The sequence below is a fragment of the Rhinolophus hipposideros genome, assembly GCF_964194185.1.
Source record: "Rhinolophus hipposideros genome assembly, chromosome: 8".
Taxonomy (NCBI): Eukaryota; Metazoa; Chordata; class Mammalia; order Chiroptera; family Rhinolophidae; genus Rhinolophus; species Rhinolophus hipposideros.
This window is the reverse complement of record NC_138054.1, coordinates 71,167,900-71,187,259: the sequence shown is the minus strand read 5'-3', so window position 1 is coordinate 71,187,259 and position 19,360 is coordinate 71,167,900. Positions and strand designations below refer to the sequence as shown.

The 19,360-nt window shown below is 52.5% G+C and overlaps 1 protein-coding gene across 1 annotated transcript; it reads left to right on the top strand.

Moving 5' to 3' along the window:
- Positions 1-351: 351 nt before the first annotated feature.
- Positions 352-16,881, top strand: TFAP2E (transcription factor AP-2 epsilon; the record flags this gene model as incomplete). Its single annotated transcript, XM_081056029.1, has 7 exons — positions 352-650; positions 966-1,448; positions 1,998-2,049; positions 12,473-12,695; positions 13,991-14,109; positions 14,688-14,829; positions 16,599-16,881. Exons 1-7 carry the CDS (start codon positions 624-626, stop codon positions 16,879-16,881), a joined length of 1,329 nt encoding a protein of 442 aa, XP_080912155.1. The 5' UTR covers positions 352-623.
- Between the last annotated feature and the right edge of the window lie 2,479 nt (positions 16,882-19,360).

Genomic DNA, 19,360 nt, shown 5'->3' with positions numbered 1-19,360 from the left:
CAGGAAAGAGAGGTGCTTTGCTCAAAGGCAAAGTAGCAATAGAGCCCAGACGCAAACCTAGGGCCCCTGTGTCCCAGCCCTCAATCCTTTTCCGTTTCACCGCAGCTGGGATTCTTCGAGCCTAGAAGGCAGCCGAGACCTTCAGGGGTTGGATTCCCGCCCCCCACGCCGTCACAAGCCCCCACCACCACCACCACCCACTCCTGGGGTCGCGCCAAAGCCACGCCTTCCCTTGAGCAGTCGCTGGGGAGAAGGGAGAAAGCAGCCACTGCGTGTCTCTTTAATGCGCGCCCGCGGAGGCCTGGCGCGCCCCCGCCACTATAACTGGAGTGCATGGAGCAGGCTGCGCTCAGAGGAAGAAGGGCGGGCGCTGGGTACCCGTTGACCGACTTTTCCAAGTGCGATCAGCGCCCATCCAGCCCACGTCCGGCCCCCATGGACTCTCCCGGGGGCGCCCACAGTTGAGGGCTCGACGTCCACCGGGCTCCAGGCTGGGTTGAACCCCGCCGCGGCCAAGTAACGCCCCTGCGGGCTGGGAAGGGTCCCGCGCCTCTTCCCGCAGCGCTGGCCGTCGGGCAAGGGCTCCGCTGCCGCCACGCCTCGCGTCCCACGCTACACGCCCCATGCTGGTGCACACTTACTCCCCCATGGTGAGTAGTCTCGGGTCCGGGGACGCGGGGACATCAGGAAGCCTGAGTGCTGGACCTTTTGAACGTCCTCCTCCAACGAAATCTCGGAGGGAGGGGGCCACGGGGACTCCGCCAGCTCACAACGGTGGGCGCAGGAGACGGCTGTCCTCAGCCTGAGGCTCACGCGCCCGCGGGTCACTCAGAATTGACCTCGAGTCCCGGGAAGCGGGTAGGATGCCAGCTGAACCCTCGCGAGCTGTCCAAGAGGAATGTCCTCTCGGGCTGGGCTCTTTCAGCTGCCGGTGGGTCGCCTAACGCGTCCCTCTCCTTTCCCAGGAGCGCCCCGACGGGCTGGGCGCCGCGGCTGGCGGGGCCCGCCTGTCGTCCCTGCCCCAGGCGGCCTACGGACCGGCGCCGCCACTCTGCCACACGCCGGCCGCCGCCGCTGCCGCCGACTTCCAGCCGCCCTACTTCCCGCCACCCTACCCGCAGCCGCCACTGCCCTACGGCCAGGCGCCCGACGCCACCGCCGCCTTTCCCCACCTGGCCGGCGACCCGTACGGCGGCCTGGCGCCTCTGGCACAGCCGCAGCCTCCACAGGCTGCCTGGGCCGCGCCCCGCGCTGCCGCCCGCACCCACGAGGAGCCGCCCGGCCTGCTGGCGGCGCCCGCCCGCGCTCTGGGCCTAGACCCGCGCCGCGACTACGCCGCCGCTGTGCCCCGGCTCCTGCACAGCCTGGCTGACGGCGCGCACGGCCTAGCCGACGCGCCCCTCGGCCTCCCGGGGCTGGCGGCGCCGCCCGGCCTGGAGGACCTGCAGGTGAGGCCCGGGCGGTCCGGGGTGGGCCAGAGCAGCCACGGTGATTTAGGGCTGACTCTGGCTGGAGGCAGAACGACGAACGCGGGAACCTGACTTTTCTCCCGGCCTGTCGCTTCTCGCTCGTGACCCCGAGGATGTGTCCCGCGTCCTAGGTTAGACACTGCCTGGCCATTAAGGCGGTCCTGCACTGAGTCGCTGCGCGGTGCCTTGATGGCGGCAGTCCTCAGTGGAGTAAACGAGCAGGTGCTGGGCCACGTAGGGCATCTGTGCCCACTCCCGGTCTGCGGGTGCAGCCTGTGCCTAGAGCGAAGAGAGGCAGAGGAGTTGCTTGTCTAAGGGTCAAAATTCTCTTACGGCACGGTGAGGTTCCCAGGGCCCTGATCAGCCGTGCAGACGGTGCTGAGCCTCGGTGAATCCTGGTCCCGCCCGCCGCCTCGGGCGACAGTGGTGCGCGTTGGGCGAGCAGATAGGACAGGGATAGCAGGGACTTGGGAAGCGACAGGAGTCTATGTCCACAGGCGCCCTTACCACCACCTCTCCTATTCGCAGGCCATAGATGAGCCAGGAATGAGCCTCCTGGACCAGTCCGTGATCAAGAAAGGTAAGGAGTGGCGTGCATCTGCCCGGGCAGACGCGGGAGACATGGTGCAGGCCCTGGGCACGCAGACCCATTTTCTTCCTCTGGAAGCCTATCTCCTGCGCGTAGCCAGGTTCGGTGACCAGCGGGCACTCTCCCAATAGAGGGGCAGTGGAGGCTGGGGGACCTGGCCCCAGCTTGGGCAGCTGCTCTGGTTGGTGGGAGTTGTCTCCAGAGGCTGCACCCTGGGGTGTGCCCGAGTCCATCAGCCCTCCCTGGGCTGCCCAGGCCAGCCAAGCAACTCAGGGACCTGGCCTCTCCCTGCTAAGGGGAGGGCGCTCTTATGGATCTGGAGTTAATTTGCAGAACTAGTTAAACCACTTCCCTGTTCCTAAGAGGTGGGAATGGGGGTGCTGTTCCCACGGATTTTGTTAAATAGTTTCCACTTTACAGAGTCTTACCATTTGCTAGCCTAGCAAGCACTTTCTGCCCCTTCCCTCCCAGAAGGGCCTTGGGGACCTTGTGTTTCCCTGGGGAATTTTCTCTCCAAGCGGGGGGCCTCTTACCGCATATAGGATGAGGGGAGCTGGTATGTGAATATCATATAGGATTAGGGGAGCTGGTGTGTGAATATCGCGTTAGGCTGTGTGCAGGAGTCAAGGCCCATTTGCTCCTGGGTGTCTATGTGAGTTTAGGGTCCTGTACATGTCTGTGTGTTTCTTTCCTAGGTGTCTTTCTGGTATTTCTTGGCGTATGTATTTCTGTTGCTGTGTGTGTTGCATTTCTATTATGTCGGAGTACATTTCTGTGTGTTTGGGGGGGTGTCTGTGCGTGTCAGGGATTTTGTTGTGTTCTGGAACTTGTCCTTTGGTACTGAGGATGTCTAAGCATTGAGGCTGGCTCCCTGTGTTTTTGGGGGTGTTTATGTCTCTGCACTAGTAAAAGCCAGGGATTTGAGACCTGCCCTGGAGTGGATTTTCCAGTCTGAGGACTGAGTTCTGGTCGTGCCAGGAAAAGGTGAGAAAGAGACAGAGACTCTGAGGTGTCTAGGCATTGGGCAACCTCCTTAGATTTGGGGCGGGTGCCAGGGAGGAATTCGGAGGAGCAGACAAACCCGCGGTGCCGCAGGCACCGCTCCCGCGGGATTTGTCTCGAGTTGGTTTTCAATAGTGAATTCAAGCCGGGGCTCTGTTTGTGCTCCCTGTGTTCCCAGGAGAGGTTGTGGTGGGGGTAGGGGGCCGGGGCTGGACTTCCAAGAGCTGGGGCTTCCTTACCAGCTGCTGAAAGTTAGCTGGACTGCCTGGAGTGTGTGTGGGGAGGGGGAGGGTACAAGCCTCCCGGAACTTAGGGGAGGAGGGCTCCAGGTATTAGGGCTGTGTCATCTGAAACTGAGGTGTGGGAGGACTCTGGGAACCCAGTTGCCTGGAGTGCCGCAGAGGTGTGCGCCCAGGACCCAGCTTTTTGAGGCCGGCTTAGTGAACTTGCTGCTTTGGCTTAGTGAACTTTTTTCAACCTGTGGGAAGGAAGAGCTCGCTCTGCAGTTAGTTGTCAAGTGCCTGCCGCTGGGCTGGGTCCACCTGTAGATATGATCATGGTCGCAGCCCCCAGTTCCTGTCTGCTGCCCCAGCTGGAGAGTCTGAGGGGCCTAGGCTCACTAACTCAGTGGCTCCTTGCGGCAAGCCAGTCCACTGCATTTTGGAAAGGGGTTTGGGGATCTCTGTCCTGGAAAGGATAGAAAGATCAGCGGGAGCTCTGAGTACCTTAAACTCCAATCCCCAGCCAGAGCCAGGACAAGAGACTGGCTGCAGGAGGGCCTGCAATGGCCCCGGAGTTGGTTTCTCTCAAGGGGACATCAACTTCCATACATCCCGGGTCCTAGGTGTGCGCTGGAATCTCCGGAGGTTCCAAAAACACAACGAGTGCGGCTGGGACTGCCCAGAGTGCTGCACTCCGGCTCCTGCGGGCATCTGTGGGCAAGGGGGCCTTGCGTCGCTGGCGCGGGCTCGCACACCGGCTGGACCACAGTGTTAGCCTGTCGGTGGCCGAGTGCAGCGAGGTGGAGCTCCGGCGACATGCGCTGGGGACTGTGCCCTGGGCACCACACCGTGGACATCAACTAACCACAGTCCGGAGAGCTGTGGAAAAGGTGGGGGGTGAGAACCGGGGGCTCCCTCCCGAAGGAAGCGCCTGGTTCCCGAGCCACGAGCTTGGCCTTCTGCTGGCGCAGCGGACCTTTGGGGAGGAGAGAGGGCTGGTGCCGGCGCTTTCAAACTTTGCAAACACGGAGGCAGAACTGGTCCCCCGAGGTTCCCCCGTAGGGGGTGTGTAGAAAGCGACCCAGCAGGGCCGCTGTAGCTAAGCAGGGGGAGGAACCCTGTGCGCCGAGGGCGGTTTTCGCTTGGGCTCTCTGCTGTCACTGCGGGTCTCCGGCGGCGCCACCAGCCCCGTGAGGGCCGTGGATTAGCTCCCTTCTTCGTCCCCAGGCCCTTCTGACAGCATCAGGAGCCTCTGTCGAGTCCTGAAGTCCTCTGGCCCCGCCGAGGGTTGTCGGGCACCCCACCCCAGCCCGAGTCCTGGAATTATGGAAAGTCATTCTTGGCTATCTGAAGCATCCGATTCCTCCAAGCCCCCCGTGGCCCTGGACGGAGGGGCGGCTGTGTCGCGGCCGGTTGGAGTCCTGGGTGCGAAAGGGAAGCAGCCCCAGCCCTACCCCAGAAGCGGCTTTCCTACAGCGGAGTGCCGCCGGGGAAGGGAGACCCGAAGCTCTTGGGGCCCAGCCCTTGGTTATAAAATCTTTTCTACTCCAGGCACTTGTCCTAGAGGCGGGGATGTGAAGCACCTGCCCCACGGCACTCTTCCAGGTCGGCCGCGCCTTGCAGCCTTGTGTGGGTCAGGGGACGGCAGATGGGGCCCATGCCAACCGGAGGGGAAGCGGGGAGCCCTCCATTTTTTGCTCACATTTTTCAGCTCCAGTTTTGCGACCTGTCCTAGGTGCATAGAAAGCAGGCGGCACTGGCAGGGGAGACAGACCTGGACAGGAATATTTGCCACAGGAGAAAGGCAGTGAGTGGGTCTGTACATGACTGTGGGAGCTCAGTAGAGGAGCGGTGAGTGCTGAGGTTGGGAAGCTTCCTGGAGGAGAGACATTAGGAAGAAACTCCATAGGTGCTCAAGGGGTGTTTGCTGAATGAACGATTGATGGTTTTTGAAGTCTGAGTGCATTGGGAGAGGGGGTGTAAAAAGAGCCCAGCTGCTTTTCACCTCACTAGGTGCAGCTTGTACAAATGCCCTCACCTGTGGAAAAGACAGACCGGTTAAAAATTTCCCTGGGTTTCAGGTTAAACAATCATATCTGGAAGGAAATAGTTTGGAGATGAGAACTGAGGTATTCCTCTTCTTTGAGGAGAGTAGGTTGCCTAGTTAGGAGTAGGAAGTCCCTTTCTGCTGGGCTCTGTTGTCCAATCTCAGGGCTTCACCAGCGCAGTGGCTGATATAAATCGTCAGCTTCTCTGCTCTCTTTGTTGCCGGGGAGAAAAAAGGTAGATGGGAAAGGTCTGGGCTCCCAAGTGAATCTCCAAGCCGGGCCAGGCCTAGGGTGAGGTCCTCACCTCTGAGGCAAGAATTAGATAAATAATGTATCTTAATGTGATGTTTTAAAATGAAAAATAATGCAAAAAATCCATGATAAACAAAATATCAAAAAAGGATATATAGACAGAATCTGGCCCTGCGCTTCCACAACCCTGCCTCACTTGCCTCCCAGGCAGGTCACTGTCTGCCCCAGAAGGAGACTGAAAGTGCCCATGCAGATAAGAATTTGGAGGGTACCTGAGGGCAGTGGAGAGCAGGGGAGTAAAGGGTAGGATCTATATGTCAAAGAAACCTGCTGGTAGTTGGTGAGAAGGAAAGGTAACCAGCAGGGCCCACTGGGGGAGGTGAGGATACTCAAGTGAGCGGGGAGAAGGGTCCCTATCCCTCAGGTCTGCCTTCCTTCTGCTGCTCCCCCCACCCCCACCGCTTTGGACCAGTGGTACTCTAAGTGTGGCCTAAGGAACCCCATGCATCAGAAGCCATTGGGGGTACTTGTTTAAAACTGCAGATTTCCCAGGTATCACCCCACACCTACTGAATGAGAATCCCCGGAACGCCCTGGAACTTGCATTTTTTACCAGATTTATTGAAGTAAAATTTACCTAAAATCCACCCATTGTAAGACTATAATTTGATTTTTGGTTAATTTATAGTTAATCATAGCCACAATGAATTTTAAGACATTTCCATCACCCCCCAAAACTTCTTCATTCCCATTTGTAGTTAATCCCCATTCCCACCCCAAACCTTAGGCAACCACTGATTTGCTTTCTGTCTATAAATGTGCATATTCTGGATATGTTATATCAATGGAATATATAAATATGTAGGATTTTGTATCTAGTTTTTTTTTTTACGTAGCATGTTTTGAGGTTCCTCCGTGTTGTAGCATGTATCAGTAGTTTGTTTTTCTTATTCTGAGTAGTTCTCCATTGTATGGATGTAACACATTTTGTTTATCCATTCATCAGTTGATGGACACTTGGGTTGTTTCCACTTTTGGGCTATTATAAATAATGCTGCTATGATCATTCACATTTACATGTCTTTGTGTAGACACATGTTTTCATTGCTCTTAGGTAAATCCCTAGGAGTTTCATTTTTTAAGAAAATGCCGAGCTGTTTGCTCAAGTGCCTGTTGTACTTTGTTGTACTTTACATCCCCACTGGCAATGTGCTGAGGGTTCCATTTCTCCACATCGTCACTTATACTGGATATTGGCTATCGTTTTTGTTACAGCCATCCTAGCTGTACCTCCGTATAGTTTTAATTTGCATTTCCCTAATGACGTTGAGCACTTTATCATGTGCTTATTAGCCGTTCATATGTCATTTCTAGTGAAATGTCTATTTTACATATTTAACCATTTTCTAATTGGTTTGCCTTATTATTGAGTTATGTGTTCTTTATATAGTCTGCATACACATCCTTGATCACAGATGATTTACCAATATTTTCTTCAATTTGTAGTTTGTCTTTTTATTTTCTTATCGTGTCTTTTGGAGTGCAAAAGTTTTTAATTTCGATGCAGTTCAATGTATCTTTATTTTCTTTTATGGATCATACTTTTGGTGTTGTATCTAGGAACTCTTTGCTCAAGCCAAGATCATAAAGATTTTCCTCCCATGTTTTCTTCCAAAAGAAATTGCAATTTCACCAGCTTTCTGGGAGAGTCTGTTACATACTCCCCAGATTCAGCAGTCAGACCATATATCTATCACCTGCTAATAGAGTATGTACACGTGTATAAGAATCTTGCCTGTCAGGTTGAATAAATAGAAGCTTTTGTGTCTGTAGGAGGATGTAGTATATGAGGTCTGATAATGAAGTTCGGGGACTTGTTGCAACAATGTTGCTAATCTCTTTCTATAGCAGAGGGATTATTCATTATGAATTTGTATTTGTGTCAACTGGACAGTTAACCAAGTTTACTATTTGGAAGAAGTGCTGAAAAGGCTGCATGAAAAAGTTAAACCTGAACTTTTTGCCAACAATTCATGGCTCTTGCATCACGACAATGCACCAGTTCACACGGCACTGTCTGTGAGGGAGTTTTTAGCTAGTAAACAAATAACGGTATTGGAACACCCCCCCTACTCACCTGATCTGGCCCCCAGTGACTTCTTTCTTTACCTGAAGATAAAGGAAATATTGAAAGGAAGACATTTTGATGACATTCAGGACATCAAAGGTAATACGATGACAACTCTGATGGCCATTCCAGAAAGAGTTCCAAAATTGCTTTGAAGGGTGGACTAGGCACTGGTGTCGGTGCATAGCTTCCCAAGGGTCACTTCAAAGGTGACTGTAGTGATATTCAGCACTTTTTCTAGGATAAGTTCACGAACTTAATTGTCCTACGTCGCATGTGAATGCTTTCATCCTGTTTGACCAGGGGGACACCATGAGTAGACCACTTCAGTTTAGGGAGTCACCGTGGTGGGGGAGACAAATGCTAGTGTTCCTGCTTTGCAATCTAAGCTAGGTTAATCCCCACTTCCATGACTGTCCCTTCCCCAGGCTACCTGCTTCCCTCACCTTAGGTTCCATCCCTCTTACCAGTTTTGTTGTTGTTGTTTTGGGGGGGAAGAGGCTCTAAGGAAAAGGGGAAGGACATGTGGGGGAAGCAGCAAAGTCTCTCATTCATATACACAAGCACATGTCCACCTGTCACGCACCTACACTCAGCTGCACCTATGTTTGCATAAATCTGGGATACACTATACTTAAATATACCAACAGGAGCAAAAGCACTCGCAGATATCCATATGCATTCTGTCACATTCCTGCAACACTCAGAGCAGGGTAGAGACTATGTCTGTGTGTATAGCTGGGGCTCAGTATTTGTTGAGTATGTGGGCACATACACAATCTCCCCTTCATTGTTTTATCTATGACAGGGCATACAATTTTTGTGTGTAGTCATTTTTGTGACACACATATGCTCACCTTGTCCCTGTTTGCACACATACAAATAGCCTCACACAGACATGGTCTCTCTTCCCTCTCACAGGGGCTGGCTTCAGGGGACCCCAGGTTTTAAGAGAAGTTGGATGGAAGAGGCTGCTGGAGGAGAGAAGAAATTTCTGTTCCCCTGATCACTCCTTTGGCTAGGGATCATGGGAGAGAAGACAATCTTTTTATTTTTAATTTATCAATTTGTTTTATTTTTTTTAAGTCAAGCTTGAGATATAATTTACATACAGTACAGTTCACTCTTTTAGATGTGCATTAGACAACTGTAAGCATATACAGTCATAACCATTAACACAATTAAGATGTAGAATAGCTCCATCACCCTAGAAAGTCTCCTCAAGGCAGAGGGACATAGGTGAAGAAGGAACCCATGTACAGGCCTGGGCGACACTGGGGTGGGAGGAGGGGTGGTTCCTATGGCTTGTCCAGTGTCAGTGTGTCTGTCAAGTCGGGACATCCTTGCTCATGACTCTGGAAGAGGGCTGGGGGTAGGGTAAGGTGAGTGAGACAGAGTCACGCAAGAGCAAGATCAGAGCCTGTGTCTAATTAAAATTGTGATATTTCGTCATCATGACCTTTTCACTTTTTTTTTTTAAATATTGTATTTAAATACTATTTATCTTGATTACTGAGTTTTTTGGTGCCTCCTTAAATCTTGCACCCAAGGTGACTGATCGCCTCACTTGCCTCACCCTGGTTATGATGCTGTTCTGGGGACAGGGAACCGGCTTCTGGTAGGGTGTGTGTGCTGATCGTTCTCTCTACGTCCCCCACCTCCCCACTTCTCTTATTCACCCCCATCCATGACCTTTTGGCTCCTCCCTGGTGCCTGAATGGGGACCCAGGGAGGAAGGGCAGTTTTACTATTAGGTGCTAACAAAGGAATGAGGCTCCACCAGTGCGGCTACCCCCACCTCCAAATCCGGGTTGTGGGCCATCGGTCTTCCTACTTCAGGGTTTTTTTGTGTGTGTGTGTGTGTGTGTGTGTGTGTTTTAAGGAAGGCGCAGCTCGGAGTGGCCCAGGTGGGGATCGAACCAGCTACCTTATTGTTAATAGCACTGCTCTCTAACCGAGCTAACGGCCCACCCCCCTAGTTCAGGTTTTGAGGGCCCTTATTTCATTCATTTATTCCACATTCACTGACACCCACTTGTGCCAAGACTCCACCCTCTAGGCCCTCCTAGGTGGTGGGGAAGATGGAGGTGGAAACAGATATGAAGTTTCAGTATGAAAGGACAGCAAGGGAGGGTGAGAGAGAGCTGGGGTGGAATGCCCAGGAAGTTTTGCACTGGGAATGGTGCTTTGAACTGAGGCTTAGGGAGGGGCCCCTGCTCAGTAAAATGGAGAAGGTGCCTGAGACAGTGAGTAGTATTGTGGAACTTACAGAGCTTACACCTGGGTGGTCCCACATCCCAGGTGGCACTTCACACATGTTCCATTTAGCCTGCACTGGGTTTTTAAATGTTTGAATCAGTTGTCAATGTTTAAAAATGCAGATTTCACATAGAAATCCAGAACCCTGGTCTCACGAGAAAACAAACTAACAAACTAGGATTTCTGGCAATGTTGGTGTGTCCTGCATGGTAACACTCAGCGAGTAGTGTCTTTACACTGGGTAGCACCAGTGTCCGCTCTCCCACGTCTTCTTATGTTGCCTGTGTGCTCTCCCCTCTTTGAAGTCTAGAGCTGTGTTGTCCACTGTGGGAGCCACTAGTACACTTGGAATGTGGCTAGTCTTAATGAAGATGGGCTATAAATGTAAAATACGCAATGAATTTTGAAGACTGAGTACAAGAAAAGAATGTAAAATAGCTCATTGGTAATTTTTAAAGTGTTGATTATGTTTCAGTGATATTTTTGATAATTGGGATAAATAAAATGTATTAAAGTTGACCTTACATGTTTCTTTTTACTTTTTTTACCTGGAACAAAGAAAATGGAAATGTACATATGTGGCTCACAGTATGTTTCTATTGGTCAGTGTGGGTCAAGGAGCTAAAGGGTGAATGGGGAACCAGACAAGAGGCGTAGGCACAGCCAGACCACAAAGGAGGGTGAAGGAGGGCATAGTGATGGCTAAGGATGTGAACTTTGGAGTCTGTGGTCACACGTCAAGACCCTTTTCTGCTCCTTACTGCTGTGTCATCTTAACCTCTTTGAACTTTCAGTTTCTTCATTTAAAATGGGGATGGAGAATAGCAGCCACTCCACAGAGCTGTTCATGTAAAGCACTTGGTGTAGAGTCGCGCTCCCTGAAGGATAGGTGATACCATTTTGCCCAGCTAGGGAGCTGGAATGTGGTTCTCAGGGCACTGACCAGGAACTAGCTGGGTTTAGGCTGGGGAGTGATGCATATTTCAGAAAGATCCCTCTGGAGCAGGGCAGGGAGACCAGAGCAGGGGCTGTGCTAAAATTCAGGCAGGAAGTGAGTGAGCATCTGTGTGTACGCAAGTGGAGAAATGGCCACATCCAGGGAGAAATGAAAGCCATGGGACATGGTGATGGATGGGATGTGGTGGGAGAGGGCGGTGTGGAGGTTTCTGGCTGGGTGACTGGGTGGAGGTGGGAATGCACATCCAGAGGGAAAAGCTGCAGGGCTCTGCTGGGCCAGGGGGCGGGTCAGCCTTGTCTACCTCTGCATTCCCGAGGCCTAGCACAGCTTCTGGCACACAGGCACTCAGCAAATATTTGCCAAATGGCTGGAGGGCTAAGAGTGCTGCCTTTGAGACCGCAGTCCAGAGCTTGAGACTAGTTCTAAATGTATCAGCTGTGTGTCGGGCACACTACTTCCCCTCTGGGCTTCAGCTTCCTCACCTATGGGACGGGAATGATAAATGAAGCCCCGGCGTGAGTTGTCCTGAGGATTTAGGAAGGTTGTCTGTGTACGCACATGGCATAGTGAGTGCTCAGGAGCCGTGGGGCTCAGACTACCCACTTGATCCACTCCCACCCCCTCAACACATATACAAGGCCTGGCTTCTCTACCACTTCCTTGAAAGAAGAGAAGCCATGGAGAAATGAGTCTCTCAATTATTCTCCCTTCCCCCTGAAGCTAAGCAGGAGGATGGAGGTTAGACTGCAGGAAGAACTTTTTTTAGGGCCAAGAGTATCCAAATTGGTTTTAGAAAATCAACTTCTCAGATTCCCTTCCATGCCCTTCAAAGATATTAGTAGATAATTAGAGACCATTTGGGGTCGGGGGCTATCGGGTATGCCTCCTTATTCCTGGTCTCCTTGAGCGTCCCAGTGACTTGGGAGGAAGGGGCCAGGCTGGAGGCTCAATGGGGTCATAAACTCCCTATCCCCAAGATGTGGGACTCTAAAGCCCCCAGGTCCCTTGCTGATCTGGGGGTGGGGAAAATGTGGGGATCACAAGTGGGCAGAGGGGAGTTGGGGAGTCCTTGTGATTGTGCCGATTGGGCTAAGCCCTGCTACCGTGACCGGGAACCCTGTCTCCAGCTCAGACGCCATTTCCTCATTTCTGACTCTCTCTCTGATTACACACGCCTACACTCCAAGACTGCTGAAGCAGGTCGAGTTTTAACATGGAACCTGCCTGGCTCAGTGAAGGGAACATGGGTTCAAGAGCCAGACAGCTCTGGGTTCAATTTCTACCCTGGTAGCTGAGTGAACTAGGGTGAGTCCTGTTAACCTCCGTGTGCCTCTGTTTCCTCCTTTGTAAAGCAGGGCTAGCAGAGCCTCCCTGTGAAAGGTGCTGGGACATTCAGAAGCAGCTGTGTGTGTGCACAGCATGTAGCAGGGTACCCAGCACACAGCTGGCACTTCATCCACACGCTCACTCCACAGCTGGCTAGTGTCCTGTGGCCCCTGGCTCAGTGCTGTCTCTCTCTCCCCCTCGTCTTGCTTCTGCTCCACAGTCCCCATTCCCTCCAAAGCCAGCAGCCTCTCAGCCCTCTCCCTGGCCAAAGAAAGCCTGCTTGGCGGCATCACGAACCCCAGTGAGGTCTTCTGCTCCGTGCCAGGCCGGCTCTCACTGCTCAGCTCAACGTCCAAGTACAAGGTGACAGTGGGGGAGGTCCAGCGGCGCCTGTCACCTCCCGAGTGCCTCAACGCCTCACTTCTGGGTGGTGTCCTTCGCAGGTAGGGAGAAGGCCAGCCCACAACGCCCTGCACAGTGCCGGGGCCAAACCCGTGGTCATTTCAGACCTTCTCGGGGGATCAGAAAGGGGCCAGCCTCACCCCAGGTCATAGGGCCATCCACGCCTCGATTTCCCTGGGGGATTGTGCTGCTCTGGGGCAGGCCCAGGTCCCCAGCAGCAACCACGGGTCTGCGGGCTTGGGGGTGGGGGTGAAGGAAGAAGCCTCAGCACAAAGAAGGGTTGGAAGACTCACCCACAGTGGCAGGATGGACAAGGCTGGGTCTGGGGAGGAGAGGGTGCCATCTTCATCCCCTCCCCCAGGACCCTGTGGAGCACAGGCCTCTCTGGTGTGTCTGTTTGGGGTCCATGGTTATCTTCACAGTTGTGTATTTGTCTCTCTTTGTGCATGTCCGTGTGCCTGGGGAGGGTATTTGTGCTTCAGGGCTATGAGTTTTGATGTGTCTGAGGTGGTGTGTGCACGTGAGTGCATGCACACATGCATGTTTGTGTGTGTGGTGTAGGGGACGGCCAGGAGGACGTTTCCGTGAGTGAGTTTCCTGTGTTACTTTTGGTGGAGTGTGTTGGCTAGAGTGTATCCTGCTCTGTGTGTACGTGTGATTGCATGTACATTTGGAGCTAGACATATATGTTTACATGTCGGTACCTGCGTGGGGGCTGCACTTGTGCAGGGGTGGAGGGTATATCTCCTTATTCCTGGCATCTTTGAGCGCCCCAGAGGGGCTTGCGTGAATCTGTAAGCATCTATACATATGTCCCTGGGATCCTGACTTGATGTGAACATTTGTCTCTGTCCCTACGTGTCCCTGAGTGTCTGAGTCTGCTTGTCTGGGCATATGTCTGTCTTTGTTGGGGTGTGTTTGTTCTTGGCCCTCAGTGTGTGTTTGTATGTCTATGTGTACCTGTGTGTGTCTGCCTGTCCCAGTGTATCTCTGTATAAAGGTCTGTGTGTCCCTTGGTAACAGTGTATGGCCCAGCTGGTGTGCTAAGGTGGGGAAATGGAGCCAAGATGCGGCCTATCCTGCCCCATCCTGGACTGTCCCTGCTCTTGAGAGGATCAGGGAGAACGAGGGGCCCCTGGAGCTGGATGCTAGGCCTCCTGCCCCATCTTGGCTACAAAGCCAATAAAGTTAGGAAGAGGTTGGGACCAGGCTGAAAGAGACCCCAGTGTCCCCAGGGCCAGACCCAAGCCTCAGCAGGGGTTGGCAGCCAGGCCACTTCCGCCTGCGCGCTTCTCTCTCGTCTTCATAGTGTGTCTGTCTCTCTGTGCATGTGAAGGGCCAAATCCAAGAATGGAGGCCGGTGCCTGCGGGAGCGGCTGGAGAAGATTGGGCTCAACCTTCCAGCTGGCCGTCGCAAGGCTGCCAACGTGACGCTGCTGACTTCACTAGTGGAGGGTGAGTGAGGCCTGGTGGTGGGCATTAGCCTGAGCACGGGGACCTGTGTCATCCAGTATGACTGTGCGTGAGTGTCTCTGATGCAGGAGGGTGGGTTTAGTCACGTGTGTTCTCTGTGCATCATACATAAGTATGTAGTGTGTGCGGTATGTATCATTTTATGTGCATATACGTGTGCACATGCCCATGCAGTAGAGAGGTGTGTGTGTGTGTGTGTGTGTGTGTGTGTGTGTGTGTGTGGCGGGGGGAGTGGCCAGTGTTTGGATGTGGTAAAGGGATGAGGGGGTGAGAGTCCCTTCCCCGGAGGTTGGTGACTCTGGGCTTGCTCATCTCAGGTCAGGCTCTGGCATACGTGCGGGGCTTCAGCTCCCACCCCTGAGCTCAGAGCCCATCCCTGGTGGGCAACGGGACTGGGGCTGGCGTGAGGCTGTGGAGGGAAAGCAGAGGAAGGTATCTATGGAAGCCAGATGGGGGAGGATGGCCGCTGGCCTGGGGTCAGAAGTTCAAGGTGGGGCTCCAGGCTCAAAGGTACACGTAACCATAGCGACAGTTCATCTGGCTGCCCCTCCCCGTGCCAGGGGAGGCCGTGCACCTGGCCCGAGACTTCGGCTATGTCTGTGAGACGGAGTTCCCAGCCAAGGCAGCTGCCGAGTACCTGTGCCGACAGCACGCTGACCCTGGGGAGTTGCACAGCCGGAAGAACATGCTGCTGGCCACCAAGTGAGTGAGGGTGCACGTGTGGGCGCTTTTGGACACCACGCTCAGGCTGTCATGGGTGCAATGCACTGACGCACCAAACATGGGCACAAGTGGCACCACTCATGGCATACCTAGGCTCCGTGCAGTGCATGCCACAGGGCACACATGGACATGTGTGAACATATCTGGATTCTATGCATCAACCAAAACAGTGCCACAGACGGGTTGACATAGTCTGTGCCAGACCCCCATACACTGTCCCATGGCAGCATAGTCCCACCATGGGCCTGAGGTTCTATGGTCTTACACCCCCTGCCTGAGCCTCGCGCACCAGCCCTTCTGCTCTAGTGACTTCCATCAGGGCACCAACACCCACCCAGGCCCCAGGTTGACCCTCTCTTGTCCTCACTTCACACTTAACCCCTCTGCCAAGCCCCATTGATGCCTCCCTTCACTACCATTCACATGCTGCCATCTCAACTCTGGTCTCCTAATCGCACTCCTGGACCTTTACCCTAGTGCACCAGTTTCTCAGACTCCCTGCACATGCGCTGCTCCGCTGCTCAAGAACCTTCAATGGTTCCCACTGCTACTGCATTGATTTTCAACCTGGGTTCTGTGGGGATGCCTTGAGTTCTGTTTAATGAACTGGTATTTTATTAAAATTTCATTTTCAGAAAGGATCCCATTGCAAGAAGAGACAGAAAGGGACAGAGAAAGGGGAGAAGTTTAAAAACATTGAAAACCACTACATTTTAGCAATAGGGTCAAGTCCAGACTCCTTTGAGGTCTCCACAGTCTGGCCCGTACAAATTTCACCCACTCCAACTGACCTACTCGCTGTCTCCTGCCCTCCCATGCTCGGGCTTACTCTTCTGCTTAGAATACTATCCAGTCCCCCATCTAATGCAAATCACAATTCCACCTTCCCTCCTTCGAGGCTTCCTCAAGTCCCCTAGGCAGAAGTGGCAGCACAGACTCAAGGCACTTCAGGGGACCTTTGAGGCTGCTCAGGTTGTAAGTGGAGAAACCTAGCTAGGGCACGGCTCATCTCATTAACCAGTTACTGCATCAAGTACTTCCTGGGTCCCAATCATGTCAAAGACGCTGACTGGGTTCCATGGTGGGACAAAGGTAAGACATGAGGGACTCTCCTGCTTGAGCCACACACAGGATGCCCAAAGAAATGAATGGCCGCAAACTGGAGCTGAATTCAAATCCCAGCCTAGCCACTCGGGCAGGTCATCTAACCTATCTGAAATCCGTTTCCTCATCGTCTGATGGGGATGATGATGACAGTGTAGATTGGTTGTGAGGATTAAGTGAGACGATGCATGCAGTGTGCTTGGCACAGCATCTAGGCCTCAATTCATGTTCACTACTGGTTATTATTTCAATGATTCAAGGCAAACGCTGGATTGTTCCCTCATAATTTTAAAGACAAAACTCTGCGAGGCACTGGGTGCTTGGGGTGGGAGTAGGAGTGGGAGAGGGGATCAAAGAAAGTTTCCTGGATAATGTAGTAGAGCTGGTCTTTGAATGTAGGCAGGAAGGGAAATCATAGGGTATTGGCCTGTGCTGTTTACTAGCTGTGCGATATGGGGCAAATCAGTTAATGTCTCTGAACCTTAGTTTCCTTTTCTGTAAAATGGGTGTGATCATCATTTGCAGACTATTGGGCGGGGTCAGCAATGATAAATATAATATATACAAAGTGCCCAGCACATGGTGGGTCCTTCTCTGAGCTCATACCTTTGTCCTCTAACCTCTGACCCTCCTTCCCCCATCAGGCAGATCTGCAAGGAGTTTGCTGACTTGATGGCTCAGGACCGCTCACCACTAGGCAACAGCTGCCCAGCCCTCATCCTGGAGCCGGAAGTACAGAGTTGCCTGACACACTTTAGCCTCATCACGCATGGCTTCGGTGGGCCAGCCATCTGTGCTGCCCTCACTGCCTTCCAGAACTACTTGCTGGAGTCACTCAAGGGGCTGGACAAGATGTTCCTAAGCAGTGGGGGCAGTGGGCATGGTGATACCAAGGCTTTGGAGAAGGATGCCAAGCATCGGAAATAATCACTTCCGTTACCCCATCCCTGAAGGGCTCCCAAGGCCTGAAATGCAGTCTTAGCTCCTGGGGTGGCCACGCCTGAGAGGATTAAAAGGTGGGGGTGGAGTCAGGCCAGAAAGAGAATATTCATCCAGAAACCCCAGTTAGCGGTCTGGGTTGGAATAAGCGGGGTGGCCTCTCTGTGTGGTTTGTTGATAAGGGACCAGTCGTCCGCCTCACATGTGCAATTTTCTGACCCTGGATTACTGAGAAGTGCTCGACAAGAAATTGGCATGGAAGAGCCTAGTTCTTGGGGCTGCTCCCTGCCCACGAAGGTGACTGGGCAGTGGTGGGTGCCCTAGCGTCCAAGGCCTTTCTGTTTTCACTGATGGCAGGAGGGAAACTGTTAAGAAACAGAGGTCCTACTGAGAAGTTGGCACCCTTCATCCCATAATCTCCTACCCCCAGAGAAAGGGTGTAGGTAGGAAACCAGAGTGGGCTCTTTGGGCCCCTCCACTCTTGGAAAGACATGGGCGGGAGGGGCCCTCAAGGAACACAGAAGACAAAGCACAAATTGCAGAACTTGAATCCAGGCTGCACTTCACAGTCCTGTTACTGTCTGTCCTATTTATTTATGTGTTGTAATTAAATTTGAAAGTTTAAAAATGTCCAGTGCAACTTATTTTTCCCAACGAGTGTTGGACTCTTATTTTACTGTTTTCTGCTCATGTACCAAGATATCTAGCTGGACCAGGACGGATAGGGTGTTTTTGCTCACAAAGGGCTGTGGGGAAGGGGGTGCGGGGGGCTGGGAGGGAAGAAAGATGTCAGAGACCCTGAAGTTGTCGCTGGGATTTTGTATGTGCTGTTTCTCTGGACCCTGCAGTTGATGTACCTCCCCAACTCGCAGATTGCTTTCTCATTCTCTTAATAAATCCTTTTCACTGGATGTGAAGCTCTCTCCCTGTCCTTCTTTAGCCCAGGCCTGTATTTGCCTCCCAAGAGGCCCTGGGAATTAGGAAGAGGGGTTAGGAAGGGGCCTCCAAGGGTGAATCAGAGGAGGGGGCTGTGGGCACCTGTGTGAGAGAAGGTGCAGATGGTAGGTCTATCTGGCTTGTCACTGTGGCTTTTAGTTGTGTGTGTGTGTGTGTGTGTGTAAGTCACCCCTGGGTCTATATGCATATTGTTGTCACTTGGTGGGCCTGTGTGAGAATGTGTCAGTCTGGCTGTTAGGTCTGTGACGTGTTACCATTGGTGATAGGTCTGTATACGTCAGTATGAATGCTGTTGACTGTGTGTGTGTCTTAAGCTAACACTAATCCAGCACTCTTGTCCTCTTGAAGCTTTCATTCTTCAGGCATCTTTTCTTTCCTGCCTCATCAGTGTCTCTTACTGAACAGTCTGCTAGATCATTCCCCAAAGCACACATTCTAGGATCTCTTACCTTAGAAAACTGAAGTCCTTTCCCCATTTATTTCCCTTGCAGTTCAAGTTTCTGAAAGATTGCCATACCCCTAACTCCACTTCCTCACTCCCCAGTTCCCTCTTCGACCCACTTCAGTCTGGCTCCTATCCCCACCGGTCTATCGCGATCCACTCGGCAAGGTCATCAGTGGCCACTAAGTCAAATCAAAGGCCTTTCCTCTGAACTTAGCAGCATTTGTCATACTTGACCACTTGCTCTTTCCTGAAACACTCTCTTCTCTGTGGTTCCCAACTTCTCGTGGTTTCCTCATCTCACTGGTTCTAACTCTGGCTCCTTCTCTACTTGGCCTCCAACAGTTGGCCTCCCTGAACTCCAGGGATAGATGTACAAGTGTCTGCCTGATGTCTCCACTGGATTGTCTAACAGGCATCTCAAACTTATGTCCAAAATGGAGCACTTGACGGAAGTACTCCAATTTTGATCTCCAATACATTTCCCCTCAATAAATGGCACCACCCTCTACCCAGCTGCTCAAGCCAAAAACTGGAGTCCTATTTGATTCTTTCCCTACACCCAGCCCATCAGCAAGTCTATCCTGTTCTATCCCTTCTGCCACCACTTTAGTCCTCCAGACCACTGCAAGGCCCTGCAGGGAGATATCTGGACTTTTCCTACTTCTTCAACCTCATCTCAAACTACTCTCTTCCTTAGCTCCAGTCATACTGGTTTCCTTTCTGTTCCTCAAATTACCATTTTTTTATGCCTCAGGGCCATTGCACTCACTGTTCTGTCTGCCTGGAAGGCTCTTCCTCTAGTTCTTTGCAGGTGTGCTGTCAGAGACAGATGTTGAATGTTCTGCAGAAGTGAAAGGAACATGAGGTCTGGGCATCATCTCCCGGATGAACGTCTGAAGATGTGATTTCTTTTCTCAAGAAGTTTCATTACCTCAACCCACCCATATGAAACGAGGAATGGAGGAAAGCCTGGAAGTATGCTGTGCTTTAACCAAAGCCCTGGGCCTGGCAAGAGACATTTAACTACTAAAATTATCTTAAGACTATGGGAAGTTGAGGGGGATT